The sequence below is a fragment of the Panthera tigris genome, chromosome A1 (genome assembly GCF_018350195.1).
Source record: "Panthera tigris isolate Pti1 chromosome A1, P.tigris_Pti1_mat1.1, whole genome shotgun sequence".
Taxonomy (NCBI): domain Eukaryota; kingdom Metazoa; phylum Chordata; class Mammalia; order Carnivora; family Felidae; genus Panthera; species Panthera tigris.
The window spans coordinates 11250701-11267642 of NC_056660.1; the positions used below are offsets into that span (position 1 = coordinate 11250701).

General features: G+C 42.0%; 1 protein-coding gene across 12 annotated transcripts in view; it reads left to right on the forward strand.

Moving 5' to 3' along the window:
- The window catches only part of FRY (FRY microtubule binding protein), a 337838-nt gene that overhangs the window by 248926 nt on the left and 71970 nt on the right, over window positions 1-16942 (forward strand). For all 12 annotated transcript variants that reach the window (XM_042996220.1, XM_015544523.2, XM_042995799.1 and 9 more), the window contains 5 exons: window positions 4300-4556; window positions 5002-5148; window positions 6484-6652; window positions 7907-7997; window positions 13584-13666. In XM_042996220.1, coding sequence (XP_042852154.1) covers window positions 4300-4556; window positions 5002-5148; window positions 6484-6652; window positions 7907-7997; window positions 13584-13666 — 747 coding nt within the window. The remainder of the gene's footprint in view (window positions 1-4299; window positions 4557-5001; window positions 5149-6483; window positions 6653-7906; window positions 7998-13583; window positions 13667-16942) is intronic.

The following is a 16942-nucleotide window of genomic DNA, read 5'->3' on the forward strand; positions in this document are numbered from 1 at the left end:
GCTTCCATTTCACTTGATCCCTTACATCGCAGGCCATTTTGTAAATCCTTGATTTTGTGCATGCTCTTCCCTTTGCTGGAAATGGCCCTTCTCTCCCTCTCCCTAACTCCACTCTTCCTTAAGACCTAATTGAAAATCTGCTTCTACCGTGAGAACCTCTCCATCCATCTGCAGCAGAGTTAGTCATATCCTTGCCTCGTGCCTGCAACAGTGGAGGGACTCCAGAAAAGCCTTCTTGATGAACTGGTTCTCTTCTTGGAAAACTAAAATTTAATCTTATTCATGTCAACCAAGATTCGAGTGCTAGCTATATGCCAGACACTGTGTTTGGGTCATAGGAACACAGATGTAAATAAAAGAGTGTCTCTTCCATCAATGGGTCATAGTCTAATAATAAAGAAAGATGTGTAATCATATGGTTAGTGGGATACAGGGCAGCAAGCACAATTAAAAAAAAAAAAAGCACATTCTGTGTATGAGATGGAAGATAAGGGGATAATCAATTATTGGACCAGGAGTATCAGGCAAGACTTCCCAGAGAAGTTGGTGTCTCAGCTGCAGTTGGAAAGAGGAGTAGAAATTTGCAAAGCAAACAAGTAGTTGACATTACAGATGGCAAGTAGATGGGTATTACAGACTGAGAAAATAGCACATGCATTGACCTAGAGGTTTAAAATAACGTGCTGTATTTGAGAAATTATATGTTGGTCGGTTTGGCTAACATAACAGGCAAGGACAGGGGAAGTTATAGATGGTCATGGACAGACAGAGAGGTAGAAGTCAAATCTTGGAAGGCTTTGTATTGCACCCTAAGGAGTTTGTAGGCCACTTATCTCTAGGTGTTCCTTGAAACCCTCAGAGCCCTGGGAATAGGAAGGGCATCCAAGCAAGCTGCTGGGGTTCTGGAAGCCACTGATCAGCTTAAAACAAGAAGGGAGGAGGACAAGATCAGAATGCATTTTAGAAAGACCAGCTGCAGTGTGGAGAGTGGATAAAAGAACATCCAGTCTAAACAAAGAAGATCAGCTGAGGAAAAATGACGGTGGTCCACACAGGAAATTACGGAGGCCTGAACTAAGTCCAGGAGGGTGGAAAGGGGAGCCCAGAGTCAAGAGCTACCAGGCAGGGTAGACAGAGGGCAATCCCTGGGATGGTATCTGGGAGGTAGGGGGTGAGGACCCTACCTTGAGAGCCAATCCACGGAAAAGGAGAGGTAAGGCAAGGCAGAGATCATGAGCTCAGCCAGGGATGTTGAGTGTAGGTGTCTGTCAGACATTCCTATGTAGAGACAGACTGGTGTGAAGGGAGGGCCGCTGCTAGTGACTCATTGAGGAATAGAAGGGGTAGACCCAAGAGAGCAGATGTGACCATGAGTGGAGAGAGCACAGAGGGCTCAAGAACGCACCCAGACACCCAGCTTCTAAGGTCTGGGCCCAGAAAGAGTGAGGGAACAGACGGGGATAGGGGCCCATTCAGAGAGGAAGGAGAACACCTAGAAAGTGAACTTCATGGAAACCTAGAGAAGAACGGATTTCAGAGGTGAGCAGTCCACAGCCTTGACTGGAGCTCCCAGGAGGTAAGATCTAAACATTACCCTCTGGACTTCCCAGTTCACGATTCACAATTACTGGTAACTGTCAATCGTTTCCATGGAGAAGTAGCAGCAGAAGCCAGGTCTCAGTGGCTTGGCTGGGAAAGAAGGAAGGAACGAGAGGATGGAGCAGATGCAGAGCCTGAGGGGGAGCAGGACTGGAGCTTTATTGGCTGAGAGGAAGAAGCTGGTAACAGGGTGGACAAATCAGGGGAGAGGAAGTAAATAGTACTGCAAGTTTAAGAACAAAAGAAGCTCGTACAATGAGTTGCAAGCAGGTTCAGTCTACCTTTTCAAGAATTAACCTTTCGGCTATTTTGATTTATGAGGAATAGCTTTTTTTTTTTTTTTTTTTTAATGACGTGGAAAAATGAGGTTACAGAGATTTCTAGCTCTCACTTTTACTGTTTTTACTACTGAAAACCCTGTGGTGAGAGTTTTATTGCCTGTAATTTCAGATGAGTTAATTCCTTGTAAGTAGCCAGGCAAGTTGCTCAGGGCCCTCCCACAGAAGCCGGAAAATGTACGTAGCAGCCCGCTAACATCGTCTCACATTTTTTAAGTTTGTTTCTGGAGGGGTGAATGGGAGTTGTTTCCATGTCTGTGGCATTTTTTCATCCTCTTTTCCCTTTAGAAAGATCTCTACAATCCTGGCCCTGATCTAGGTGTGTGGGATACTTTAGACAGACTTTCCCCCCACACACACACCCCCATCTGACCTTACATCTGACAGACAAGATGCAATAAGCATCATAAATAAGCAAATTATGTGATGTGTTAGAAGCTAATCATGGCTACAAACTAATCATGGCTACAAAAAAGACAATAGGTTTCTTTGCCACTGTTAAAAGACGACAAGTATTCTTAATGGCAGTTGTCCCTCCCACTGGAAGGATTTATTCCTCTCCAAAGTCTCAGTCCTTCCTAGTCAAGTTAAAATACAATAAAACCTTGGTTTGCGGGCATAAATCATTCCAGAAACATGCTTATAATCCAAAGCACTTGTATATCAAAGCAAATTAGGAGAACCATTGGCTCAGTTGTGATCATGTGCCATTCGGCATCATGTACGACTCATATTGCAAGACGTCGCTCATTTATTGAGTTAAAATTTATTAGAAATTTGCAGAACACTCAGCAAGTTACTCGCAATCCAAGGTCTTACCTGTAGTTTTTTTGCCATGCAAGTGAATCTTTGTAGCCAGAAGTCCTTTTTCTCCACTGAACCCCTAGAGCACTCTTGTTTGTTCCTTTCTGTGTCATTTGTCACTTTCTACCTTGCTCCAGAGCCACCTGTCTCAGAGCCTCCTCTTCAGGGACAGGAACTGAATCTTGAATCCTTGCTGGCTCCGTAGTGCCTAGCACAGTGGCTTGACCTAGAAAAGGCCCAGTATGTTGAATAGATAAGTGTTCCAGTTTTCTAAGGATCTGACTATGTGTCAGACAAGTTCATGATATCAGTTGTCACATCCGTAAAGTTTCGAAATTAAGTAAGTTTTGAAATTTTAAACAATGTAAAACATAACTGTTCACCCTGATTATTGCAGCACAGCATTAAATATGTTCGTAGTGTTCACCATAGAAAAATTACAATTTTTGGAAAAAGGGCCAAATCAATTAAAGCTACTGTCTCAGGGATCTAGTGGATTATCTTGGTTTAATTCCTGGCATCTGTGTTGTTCTATTGTTTAGCAGCCAAAAACTCTCCAAATGAGATTACGTGCCACACTGGATAATAACAAGTGCATCAGACCATGCTCGCGAATTTCCCTTAGGATCAAACCGTTTCTCCTCTAGATGTTAGAAATAAAAGATGGCAAGCAGCTTGCAGCAGATAGGTAATGCTGTGCTTTTATTTCCGGAGAAAGCTTATTCAGGTCATAAAATTAAATGCTACTGGCAGTGAAACAGTGCAAAATGCTCTCAGAGAAAAGAGTGCTGAAATCACTGGACTGGATGCACCGTTTTACCATTTCGAATCATTTATTTCATAAAATGAAGTGCGACACTGAGCGCACAGCTTCCACACAGTTGGCAGTTTTCAGGTTGATGCCGCAAACATGAGTCCACGGAGTGGCTTCGTTCTCACTTTTACAGCTGAGAGTTCATAGAAGACACGTGGTGCAATGTTGGTATAGTGGAAAGACAGTAATTGTTATAAGAATCCTAGCCACGGTTTATTAAGAGCCTCCTAGATGACCAGCACTGTGTTGAGCATATACTATACCTTATATCTTTTAAAAGACCATGGGATTGGATCCAAACCACCTATGTGGTCCCATTGTATAGATGAGGAAGCTGAGGAACAGAGAGGTTAAATAACTAACACAGAATTTCATGCTGCTGGTAATGCGGAGCCGCTGGGACCTCATCACGTGTCCTTCTGATTCCGAGCCCCTTGTTTTGTGCGCTCTGATACACGTCGTCCGTAGCAGTGGGTGTGAACTCATGAGGCCTTCCACCCCAGTCCACTTTGACCAAGCCCAGGCTTTCCCCCCTGTGCGCTCCCACGAGCCTCCGCAGAGCACCAGGGGCGAGAGGCTTGAGGGCGAGCCTCAGTTGTAAGATCTTGCGGCCTGGAGGAGCTGCTGTATACGTGAAAATGCTTTGTAAACTGAAGTCACCGTCCGATCTGTCGGTTGGTGTTAAGATCTATATTTACTTTGATGAGATAACATGTGGCCCTTGGTCACTGCCACTCTCTCCAGAGGTAAGCCAGCGATTTCCCACGACACACCCAAACGGGCGTCAGATCATGCTCACCTACCTGCTGCCCTGGCTGCACAACATCGAGCTGGTGGACAGCAGGCTCCTCCTCCCGGGATCAAGCCCCAGCAGCCCAGACGATGACGTCAAGGACCGGGAAGGAGAAGTGCCCACTTCACACGGGCTGAGAGGGAGTGGCTGGGGCTCCCCGGAAGCTACGTCACTGGTCCTGAATAACCTCATGTACATGACGGCCAAGGTAAACTCGGAGGAAACGGGCCTCGGTAACACGGCTCTGTCATCCAGGAAAACCCGCGGGTTAATCAAGCCCTGTGCTCCCAACTCGGGGCAAGTGGCACTTATTGTGAAAAGTCACACAAATAGGGCATGGACGGGGGTGAAGGTGCTTCATGTCACTGGACTGTATGCTTAAAAACGTACGTTATGTGCATCTTCCCACAATTTTTAAAAGTAATAATATGCATACAAATGATAACGCTAACATACTAGAAATCATGAGAACAAGTATGTGCATTATAAATGGCTGGAAAATGGCATCTTGCTGAGGAGTGGCCACGTCTCCCCCTCCGTAGGATTTCGAGATGGCCATGACCCTTATAACAACTTTTCCTCAAACGTTCTGCCTCCTGACATTTTTTTTTCCCCCACGTCTCCTGGGCCGGTTTTTATCTTGTTTGTTCTAGTATGGAGACGAAGTTCCTGGACCAGAAATGGAAAATGCTTGGAATGCTTTAGCCAACAACGAGAAATGGACCAACAACCTGAGGATCACCCTGCAGTTCCTGATCAGCCTGTGTGGCGTGAGCAGTGACACGCTTCTCTTGCCCTACGTAAGCGTCCCTCACCCTTGGAGTCATTGCTCCTGTCCATTGTATTTGCAGCTGCCAGTGGGACTGTGCTCTCTGCACCGAGTAAAATGGGAAGGTCAACTTCTGTCAGTCCTGCTAATCTCCTAGGAGCTCATCTAGGTATTACATAAAAGTTTCCTTCTGTCCCCCGAGAAGCAGGCGACAGTCAGTGTCTCAGTGACCCCTCTGTCATCCTCTTTCTAAGCCTTTGGACCCAGAAATGTATGAATTAAGCGGTGGATATTTTCCTAACAGTTACTAAAAGCTACCTTCTATAAAAATTAGACCCACCACATAAGAGAAACTCAGCAAAGCATCATGTTATTACTCATAAAGATGTTTTGTGTGTACATCTTGATGCTCTTACATCTTGAGTTTCCAGGTGTTTCTCTTCAAATGTAGGTGGGAGGAGAGAAATAGGTAGAGAGAAATCTTCCGGAGATATGTAATATTTAGTGTTTGTATTTGAAGATGATACGGTCAATAAAAGAACAGCATTTTTTAAAATTTTTTTAATGTTTTGTTTATTTTTAAGACTGAGAGAGACAGAGCACAAGCAGAGGAGGGGCAGAGAGAGAGGGAGACACAGAATCCAAAGCAGGCTCCAGGCTCTGAGCTGTCAGTGCAGAGCCCGACACGGGGCTGAAACTTATGAACCATGAGATCATGACCTGAGCCGAAGTTGGACGCTTAACCAACCGAGCCACCCAGGCGCCCAAAACAACAGCATTTTTAAAACCATAACTCAACTGGCATTTGTGTGCTGGTTGTTTTTCTGAGAGATTTTCTGGCTGCCCGTTGTTTCGAAGCCACACCAGCATCGGCCTCAGGTTTGACAATGAGGGCTACAATCAGACAGAGCTTTAATCCAGAGTTAGTTTTTAGATTTAAAACCATACCAACAACCAAAACTCATTAGTTTCTAGGGAAGAAGAGATTAGCAAGGGACTGGACTCCTTGTCTAAACAAAAATCACTAGCCGTTTTTCCCCATGGTTTGTATAAATAAAATGCTTTCTAGATAAGGCTTTAGATGCAAGTTTTCAGCTTAGGGAGAATTCATGTGCCCCAAAAGCAGCTTTTGTAAACTCGGCCATTAGGGAAGGGAAAGTCTTTGACACGCACTCCTATCAGACATGCGTATAAAGGGAGGCGAATTTTAATCCAGACACTCCGATTCGTGCTGGGAGACCATGAAGTTCAGCTATCGGGGTGGTAGCTCTGGGGATGATGCTTTCATGGAAGGGAACAGCTTACAGTCTAGCATTCTTGCGGGCGAGGCTCTGGAAAACATCCTGTGTCCCATGTTTCTTCTCAGATCAAAAAGGTGGCCATATACTTGTGCCGTAACAACACCATTCAAACCATGGAAGAGCTTCTCTTTGAGCTGCAACAGACGGAGCCCGTGAATCCCATCGTCCAGCACTGTGACAACCCGCCGTTCTACCGCTTTGCGGCCAGCAGCAAGGCCTCTGCGGCAGCCTCTGGTAGGGGAAGGGCAGCTGGGTGGACATCTTGTCTTGGATCCCTGGATTTTCCTCTACCCGGAACACTGAATGGAAAGGAGAGAGAGAGAGTGTGTGTGTGTGTGTGTGTGTGTGTGTGTATTGCTTTTTCTTATTCCTGTTTAAACTTTCATTTAAGAGATGGCTTAAGAATAGCTGAGACTCCTGGGGTGCCTGGGTGGCTCAGTCCGTTAAGCATCTGACTTCAGCTCAGATCATGATCTCGTGGTTCATGAGTTCAAACCCCACGTTGGGCTCTGTGCTGACAGCTCAGAACCTGGAGCTTGCTTCAGATTCTGGGTCTCCCTCTCTCTCTGCCCTCTCATGCTCTGTCTCCCTCTGTCTCTCAAAAATAAATAAATGTTAAAAAAAAAAAAGTTTGTTTTTTTTTTTTTTTTTTTTTTAAAGAATAGCTGAGACTCCTAAGAGCATCGTGAGTTTAATGAAATCCATTTGTAAGGATGACCATCAGTCAGGGACTTGGTAAGCCACAGAGCTTTGCACTTCAGACTGATCCCAGGCAGGACACAGCAGTCCCTTGGGAATCTCATTTCTGGACCTTCCTTCTTATGTCTGTGGAATTTTCTTGGCCAGTAATCTCCCAGGATTAGCTCAAATGCTCCCTCAACAGTATTATCACTTCTAATAAATTGGCTTCTCAGCCTCATTTTGTGAAACAGATAACACCCTCCTCAAGTTCCTTGAAGCCGGCTTCCCTTTGATTTTCCTAATATCATAACTGCCTTCAAATCTCTCTCGTCCCTTGGTCTCTTATGCCCTCTGTTTGCCCTGCACCTGCTGCCAGAATGTGTTCTTACCGAGAAGCAGTAGCCCAGGGATCAGAAACTCTAGGTACTTGGACTTGCTTCACTAACGTTAGTTTAATAACTCCCGGCCCCAGAAATGTGAAAGCAGCCAACAGCAGGGCCAGCCGCTATAAATAAGCTCATTACCTAAGTGGTCAGGAAGAAAGGGTTTCAAGAATGTTGTAGCCTCACTTTATCGGAGAGCTAAGGAATTTGGTTTGACCGTAACAGATGTCTGGGATTCTCCCATTTCAGTGGTGTGGGCTTGGAAGGTTGTTTAGAATGTCTGAGATTGTACAGAAGATGTAAGGAATCTTTCAAACATGAGATTTTATAGGAAATCCTGCACTGTAATTACTTGAGACCTGGGCTCAACCCTCCCACTACATTTCTTTTCCCCTAAGTGTCTTTCTTCTAATCCTACCTGCAGGAACCACCTCCAGCAGCAACACAGTGGTGGCCGGCCAGGACAGTTTCCCAGATGCCGAGGAGAGCAAGATATTGAAAGAATCGGATGAGAGGTTGGTGCACAAATTTGGCTTAAGATAGTATAACTTTCAGCAACAGTCTATACAAAAGCATCTGTAAGAGTTTGTTGTGTTTCATAAATCACACACACGCACACACACACATACACAAATTCTTCTTTGCCTTTAGAAACACAAACTGACTCAAATTCTGCTCTGATATCTCTAAAGATAATGATTTCTCCCTGAGAAAAGCCAGAGAAGACAAAGATTAAGAGGGATGTCATTCTGCTGGCTGAATCCCACTTACTGCAGGGCTTACTGCAAACCACTGGTTGTTCTGCTAGTGGGCACAGACCATCTGGAATTAGAGGGAATTTCCACGTGAAATTTTCAAATCTGATTGGGGAATGATTGCTTAGAGATTGAGCAGTTGTCTTGAGGCGAGTCTTATAAAACATCATCATTTTTATTTCACCTTTACATTGTCACATTTGGCTAGCCAACAACAGGGCCTTTTCCTGCTAGAAGAAGCCTCTATTCCCTTTACATTAACTCTTTAATGATATTTCTCTTGCCCCTTTACCGTGCCTAGAAGCTACTCATAAATTCATAAAATCTGCATCACTATTTCCTGTGGTTAATTGTGAGGAGCAGAGAAACAAAAAGAAATAAAAAGGACTCAAATTAAAAAATAAAAATTAGGATGATTCTCATGATGTTGAAAACTCCTCAGCCTGGGCATTTTCTAGTGAAAACTACCAGGGAGCCCTGTCACTTAAGAAATTAGTAACAAGGAAGAGACACTCACAAATTCAGGTTGGAGATTATTTAATAGATCAGGTAATGAAAATAATCCACTTAGCCCATAATGCTTTCAGATGCTTCATGATGGTCCTCAGGATTTCATCCTGTGCACAAGAATACAGCGGGGGCGGGGCACGTGGGTGGTTCGGTCAGTTGAGCAACTGACTTCCTCTCAGGTCATGATCTCACGGTCTGTGAGTTCGAGCCCCGGGTCGGGCTCTGTGCTGACAGCTAGGAGCCTGGAGCCTGCCTCAGATTTGTGTCTCCCTCTCCCTCTGCCCCCCCCACCCCTGCTCGCACCCGTCTCTGTTTCTCAAAAAATAAACGTTAAAAAACAATTTTAAAGAAAGAATACAGCAGGGGCTGCAGGTGGAAGACGATGACCTAAGACTGACTGCGTCTGGAGTTCTGAAGGCTCATTTCCATTTCAGGCCTCCTCAGATTCCTCAGTACGTTCATGACTGGGTTGCTGCACTGCCTTCAGGCAGATGCTTATCCATATGAGCTTTGCTTCAGGCTAAACGCCCAAACCCAGTGGCTCATGATCATAGACCTCATCCTTTACAGATCTCTAATATAAGCCTTTCTTTCTTTCTTTCTCTTTCTTTCTTTCTTTCTTTCTTTCTTTCTTTCTCAGAAGTAAAGGTTTTCATACTCCATACATCAGTGACAGTACGAGATTATTAATTAACACGTTTTTAATCTATATTTGTTAGTACCTTCTTTGGAAAACTTCCTCATGGTAAATAATCACATTATCTCTCTAAAGAGATTTCTACTTTCTAGTTGGAGTGTAACATTCTTTATCATTTATCGTCTAGACTGAATTTTCCGTCTTAATTTTATTTAGGGTGGAAAGGTGATGCATGTCTATCAACATCTAACTACAGAAGCCCCTTTGGATTCCTGAGTGTCCTGCCCAAGTTTTTAGTGGTGGCCCTTGAAATTAAGCTAGTCATCTCTGTAATGTTGAGACCAGGCAACACCTCTAATAGAAGCTTTCTCTTTAGGTCTTGCTTTCTTCCTCCCACACTGTATCTCTGTTGGCCATTGGAAAGCCTGATGTAGTTAGGTACCCACACTTTTTATACGTATTCATATATATCTACTTTTTTCCTAATGCTGTATCTATTCATGTATAGATTTATTGATCATTTTTATATATAGTCATATATATGTGATCATACATGTATGAATATTTTCTCCCAAAGGCCACCACCATTCCACTGATCATATAATACTCCACCTGCACTATTTCTCTAATGCATTCTCTCTTTTCCATGAAAATAGACTGTGCCCTCAGCCTAAAATGTCTCATTTCTCTTCTCTTGTCTACTTATTACCTTTCCTTCCCTGTCGACCCTGTCATGCTGATTTATAGGTACTTGTACACATGCTTGTCTCAACCACTCGATTTTAATTCTTGGAAAACAGAGACCATATATCTCTTATACACATTGCTATCCTCATTGATTAGACTACTGTGTTGCACATAGTGGGTATTTTTTAATGTTTAGTCGGTATGTGAATGAAAACTGGAGAAATCTCACAGCCCCAAAGATAAGCTGTCCAAACTCCATTTAGCCCCTCTTTCTGCCTCCCTCTTCCTAACCCCATTACAGAAGACAATTACTTACCCTTTTCTTTATAGTCCTTGTAGACAAAGAGTCTATAGACATAATTGCTCAGAAATACTGACCAAGGTGCTGTGTTACCCAACCCCTGGGGGTCCTAGTCACCAAAATACATTATTGGGATCCAGGGGGCCCCACGGAGTTCTGCAAAGAAACAGGCCTGACGCCATGTTTTTTACAGGTAGATTAGTGGTCCTTTGATGTCTTGCAGAAATACTTAATACTATTATTGTACTAACAAAAAGTTCAGATAGGTTATGGTACCGTTAACGCAAGGGCAATAGAATAAGAGCCAAGCTAAGAAGAGAGTAAGATAGTTGTGTCAAAAGTCCTCATGAAGGACAAATACTGAAAGCTAATACTAACCTAACCTTGAGTTCTTCAATAACCAAAGTAAAAAAGAAAAGTACGGTGAATTTTATAACTTTCAGTGTGTAAAAATAAGCAAAAATGATTCATTGGAAGCTACTAACAGAAACTACCCTAAATTCAAAGGATTTTATCATGTAGGTGTTTTTTTTAATCAAACAACAAAGTGAAAATATATTTTTATTAAAATTGCTGTTCATAGCAGTTTGTCAAATACGCAGAACCAAACTCCATAAGTATTTTCAATGCATCAACCCTTAATAAAAGCTTATTTTTTAAATTTGTACTTCCATGAGGGGCGCCTGGGTGGCTCAGTCGGTTAAGCGTCCAACTTGGGCTCAGGTCATGATCTCGCAGTCCGTGAGTTCCAGGCCCACGTCAGGCTCTGTGCTGACAGCTCAGAGCCTGGAACCTGCATCAGATTCTGTGTCTCCCTCTTTCTCTGCCCCTCCTCTGCTCGTCCTCTCTCTCTCTGTCTCTCAAAAATAAATAAACAAAAAAAAAATTTTTTTTTAAATGTGCTTTAAAAAAAAAAATTGTAGTTCCATGAAAGGGTTTTTCATAGAGAACCAAAGCAATAAAGCTCAAAATGCATAAATTTCCGATGATCTGTGTTGATACAGGGATAGAGATTAATAATCTACCAAAAATTACCTAAGTATTAATTTGAGCTAAGTCAGCAGAATAAAAATTTAGAAAAATATTTTGTCCTTTTAGTTTTTCTCTTATCGGAGCTATATTCATGATATATTTCTTAAGACACGTACCTTTGACATTAAAGGGCCATTTGGTCTACTTAATCCTTCAAATTCCTCTAAAGCCAGGACCCAAAATTATTTTCTTTAAGCCAGGAAAGCAAAGGAAAATAACAGATTTTACACTTAGGAGCCAGTTTTTACTTTTTATTTTTTTATTTTTTATTCATTTATTTATTTTTTTTTCTTGTCAAGCTAATGCTTTGCTGCAGTATGGTTTTGGTCTCCTCCAGAGTAAGAACAATCTGGAAGGGGCTTGCTGCTCTTGTTCACCTCAGCTTCAAACATCTGCCCAACTCTCCTTTAGATGTATCTCAAAGGGAAAGAGAAGGATTGTCATCCATTCTATAATTCTTCCTGCCCGGTCCCCCCAGAGCATGATTATAAAACCAACATATACCATATATAGTTCTTGAGCTCTCTGTCCCGTGGAAATCTCCAGATGTGGAATTTTTTCATTACTCTGCTTTTGTTCTTTGCTGAATGAGATCTGGACTCTGCATACACCATTTTTAATGTTGCATTTATCAGCACAAATGTGATTAAAGAACACCTTTGGAAGGTAATAGGCTTGTCACTTTACTCATCTTGTAAGTTCGGTCTGATGTAGACAGACTGAGCAGATGTCCTAGATGTTCTGTTTTATGGATTCACAAAGCAATAGCCCAATAGCTATGACAATAATGTTTGAAATACAGAGTTACTGGGGGAAAGATGACTGTCAGAAATCTGCTGCATACATTTAAGAAGTGCATAAAAGCAGAGTCATTACTGTCTGTTACATTACTGTGTTCAGTAAATCTAAATCACTGATGCAACGTTCTGAGGTTATATACCCGGGACAAGGCAGGCATCTAAACGGAACATCCAGTACTTTTTGCTAAAGCATGTTCTTTTTCCCCATACACTGGAGGATAGCAATAGCCCTGAATTTCCCAGTGTTTTAGAGGGAAATAAAGCACTGATCTGTGGTCAATTAAGGCAGAACACCCAGTCAGTAATGAAGGAGAACACACCTGCTGTGGTTTGAATTTTCCAGATATTTTTAGATGGACTTAATTCTTTGCTTTGGCAGCATATATATTAAGTAGATAAAACCTGTTTATGTCATTTTATATAAAATAAATATAGACATAACATTTTATCAACACTGCTCCTCAGCCACACTCTTGCCCCACATTATAGGCCTTTGGATAATAAAAACGCTATTGATTTGAAAGCCTTTGGTGCCCTGAAGAGAGAAGGAATTCTAGAAATTCAAGGTAGAAATATAATAATTAATACCTTGATGGTCAGATGTCTCACGGCTTGGGAAACATTCTTGCATTATTTCTTTTGATTCCCACAACAATTCCAGTGAAATAAAGGGTGAACTGTTTATTTTTCCTTTTTGGCAGGTGTGGAAATAGGATCCCTAAGGAGATACGGGACCTGGCCAAGGCCACAGAGCTAGTGAGGGAGAGCTCAGTACTAAAATCACCTGTTCTCCTGCTCAGAGGCAGTATGACACTAGAAGCATCCTTCTACTGCCGCCTTCCTGTGGTTGACACTTGACAAGTTGTATAACCCTACCCACGCTATTTCCTCACCAGGGACCTTTTCCTGAAAACCTTCACATCATTTTAAGGGATACTGTAAAGCTGACGAAGCCCAAGATTTGTTATGAAACCATTTTCGTATATTTCCAATTCTATCTACATTGACCTAATTAATCAGCAATTACGTATTGACCACCTACCACGTGCCAAGCAACCATGTGAACAAGAGGTTCCTATTATTCAGTGCCATTGCTATTTTCTTTCTAACCAAATGCTATCTCCTAGTTCAATTCAGATATTAGCCTGAAAATATTGATCTCATCGAGACTTGAACCTGTGCTCCTGAGCAAGAGTGACTACTGGCCCTCTCGAGAAAAACAAAATGTTTGGGGTACAATTTTTCCAGGATTTCTTTAGGAAAAGCATCATTGGAACTTACTGCCAAAAACTCAACCACTAAATAATAGTATGTGTTTACGAGTAACAGCACATACACACACGTGTCAGTATTTCTGATGGTTGTTCTTGTATTTGAAGGTTTAGTAACGTCATCAGAGCCCACACCCGCCTAGAGTCAAGATACAGCAATAGCTCTGGAGGATCATATGATGAAGATAAAAGTAAGTACCAGCAGGATGTGGGGTTTCAGATGGAATGCATGTATTTCGAGAGTAGAAAATGAGTGTTTTGATTTTTCTTGTTCTAATGACTAAAAAGGGACCCATAAATGTTAAGTAACCATGTGATCCGACTGTGCAGGTAAGCATAGAGTCAGCATCTTAAAGTAAAAACAAACTCCACAGTGGGCAACTCAAAATCAGAAAACCTCAAACTACAGCCCAAATCTGTACTTTTATATTCCTGGCGTTTTTTCCTTGGTGATGCATCTGGGGAAAGGCTAGTAAGAAATTGTCCATTTGAGAACAAATGTCGCAGCTCAATTTTTCAACCTATCTTAGAGCATTTGACCTTTAAGCTCTGTGCGTCAGCTCACCCAGGGGAGATCGGTTTTCACCGTGAGCCTCTCAATGGCATAGTCTCAGTAGCCAAGTGAAAATTACTAACCTGGGAGATATAATTGTCACAGGAATTTCTTCGTACCCTGAGAAGGTGGGGAAAACCAAAAAGGTCAATGCATTCATTTATTTTGTTTAAGCCCTGAACAGCTTCTGTGGGTACGGAGCAGGTAAAGGGTATCATTTGGTCACAATTTACAGAAATTCTGGAACCAAAGAACACTTCCTGTGACATTTCAGTATGGTGAGGGAATCAGTAAACTGTCTGATGGGATTTATTTGTCTGTTTTGGTGGAAATTGTAAATGTGGTGGTATTTCATGAATTACGTTCATTTTTTAAGTCACTTCATAGGACCTTTGTAGCTGTTGTTTTGATTTGTTTTGTTTCTATGGAAAATGTGCCAACTGGGTAAGAGCTAAGTAATTCCAATGACAGAATATTTCAGCTGTCCTTACTCTGCTTCTTAATGCACAGACAGGCAATTCTCCAGCATTGAAAATACCAATGGAAGGGATGTCTAAAATCCATATATAGTTACCATCCTCTAACTTAGGTTAAGTTTCAGCTATGTCCCTATAAAACTGCTTATTGAGGTAAGATAAAGCTGTTTGTATTTTCACCTCTTCCTGTGTCCCATCAGGGGACTGTACCATCCAAACACTGGATATTTGCATCTCCCAAGCACCGACCATCAGTTTTAGATGGGCCTAGATTTTACAGAGGAGGAGAGTAGTAGTTGAGAAATGGAGAGTTGTTGGTACAAGAAAAGTCTGGTTGCTGTGAGATATTTCAAATTTGAGGACAAAAAAAATTGTATCATAAAAAGGTGAAGCAGTCAAATCCTGACCCCCCCTCCCTCAGAATGTGCCAAGACTAACAAAACATAACACTCCATGACTGTGGATTTATGTTGCTCAATTTTTGGTGCATTAGTAAGACCCAACAGTCGCTTTTTGAGGCGAATCCTGACCTTGCCCCCAGAAACTCCCTTCCCTGACATCCCAGAAGTGGGCGGTGTCCAAGCACCTGCCCTTGTGGGGAGCCTCAGTCTTCAGAGTAGAAAGACACCCCCTCCACCCACTCTGCTAACCGGTTAGTCAGGAATATTCCTCTTTGGCAGTTGATTCCTTTAAAGTGTGCCTCTTTGCTCTGGCTCCTGGACATAGAATTTGATAGAATCACTATAATAAAGAAAGAATTATTTTGAAAATACATAAATAGTGAATTTCAGAGGATAATTATAATAATTAAGTCATTATATAAACTCAGACCACTGGCTTTAGGGACAAAAAGAAAAAGTAATGGAAGTATTTGTGAAGGGAAAAACAAAACCATTGTGAATAGTTGTAAAGGGTTAAAAAGAAGTCTAATGTTATCGTTATGGCATCTACTTCACCTAGAAATGTTTTTTTATAGATTTGTTTTGCCTACATAAACAGCATTTTAATGGGAAAATTTTGGCACAGAATTTGAATTCATTTGAGTCATGTGTCAATAATATGCTTTACATGATTACGGTTATTGACCAAAGAAGTTCCAATTCATGGCATGTTGTTACGGAACTGAGAGCGTATATTTTAAATTACTCATTATAAGAGAAAATGAAATGAAGTTACTCAAACATATCCTCCCTTATCACAGAAAGTCCAGAACATATTAAGTTCCTTTTCCAAGCGTTTAAGTAATAGACCTTGACTCTGGCTGTCTGGAGGGTAGCACCACATCTAATAGGGGACAAATACCCTTAAGACTTTGGTAACTGGGTTCTCCCTGATGTATTTTTGGTTCCAGCTACACAATGAGGGATATAGCCTATGCTACAAGAAAAACAAAGATTGGTAGGCTCAATTCGAAAACCTTGTGGCCAGCCATCTGGTATATGTTAAGGGTGATTATTTTCTCCCTGAATTCCTGGAAGGATTAGTAGAGATAGGAAGGGTAAGGAGAAATCAGGTGAGACCTAGTGGCCTGAGGCTTCATAATCTGGGTTTACCCAGATGGAAAGACCATGTGCAGCCTCTTAAAAGTATTTTCTATTAAAAACAAAAACAAAAACAGACAAACTATACTACCTTGAGTAAAATGGACCAGAAAACTGATTTAGACCTAGATCTATAAAGATCTTCCTAGTAATATTATGTAAGCTGTTTTAGAGCTACTTAAAATACCTGGATTATTTTCCAAGGCCATATGTTAGTGTATGTGTCTCCATAATAAGGCTACATCTAGTTAGGCTGGATAGCAGCTGCGTCCTAGTGGTTTAGACCTGACCGTAGAAAACCAGTTTCAGGCCAACTTACTCCTAATCTAACCACCGAAAATCCAACACATTTTTGCTGATGGGCTGTGTACCTGAGAACATCATTGAAACAAAGAAAATTATGTCCTTTCCTAACAGAAATATCACAAGTTTCTTTTTTCTTAATTCTTTGGTAGTCTCCCCATTTTTGTTCTCCTTTTAAGTTTCATTATAGAGTAGCTGATTACTTAGGAGTACATTTTGCAACCAGCTTATCCTGGATGGTTATTCAAGATGTTAATTTGCTGAAAGTGAAACATCCTGTAGGTAGGTAACCCGGAGGTCTGAGATGAGATGAGGAACTGTCACACCCGCTTTACATTTTTTTCTGGACTAAAACTGTTGTGGCCTAGCTCCGTGGCATAGAATTTATAGGGTTCCAGTTGCTCGATTTTTGGTGCGTTAGTAAGACCCAACGGTCGCTTTCTGAGGTGAATCCTGGCCTTGCCCTGGAAACTCCCTTCCCTGCCATCCCAGAAGGGGGCTGTGTCCGAGCACCTGCCCTTGTGGGGAGCCTCAGTCTTCACAGTAGGAAGACACCCCGTCCATCCGCTCTGCTAACTGGTAAGCCCAGCCTTC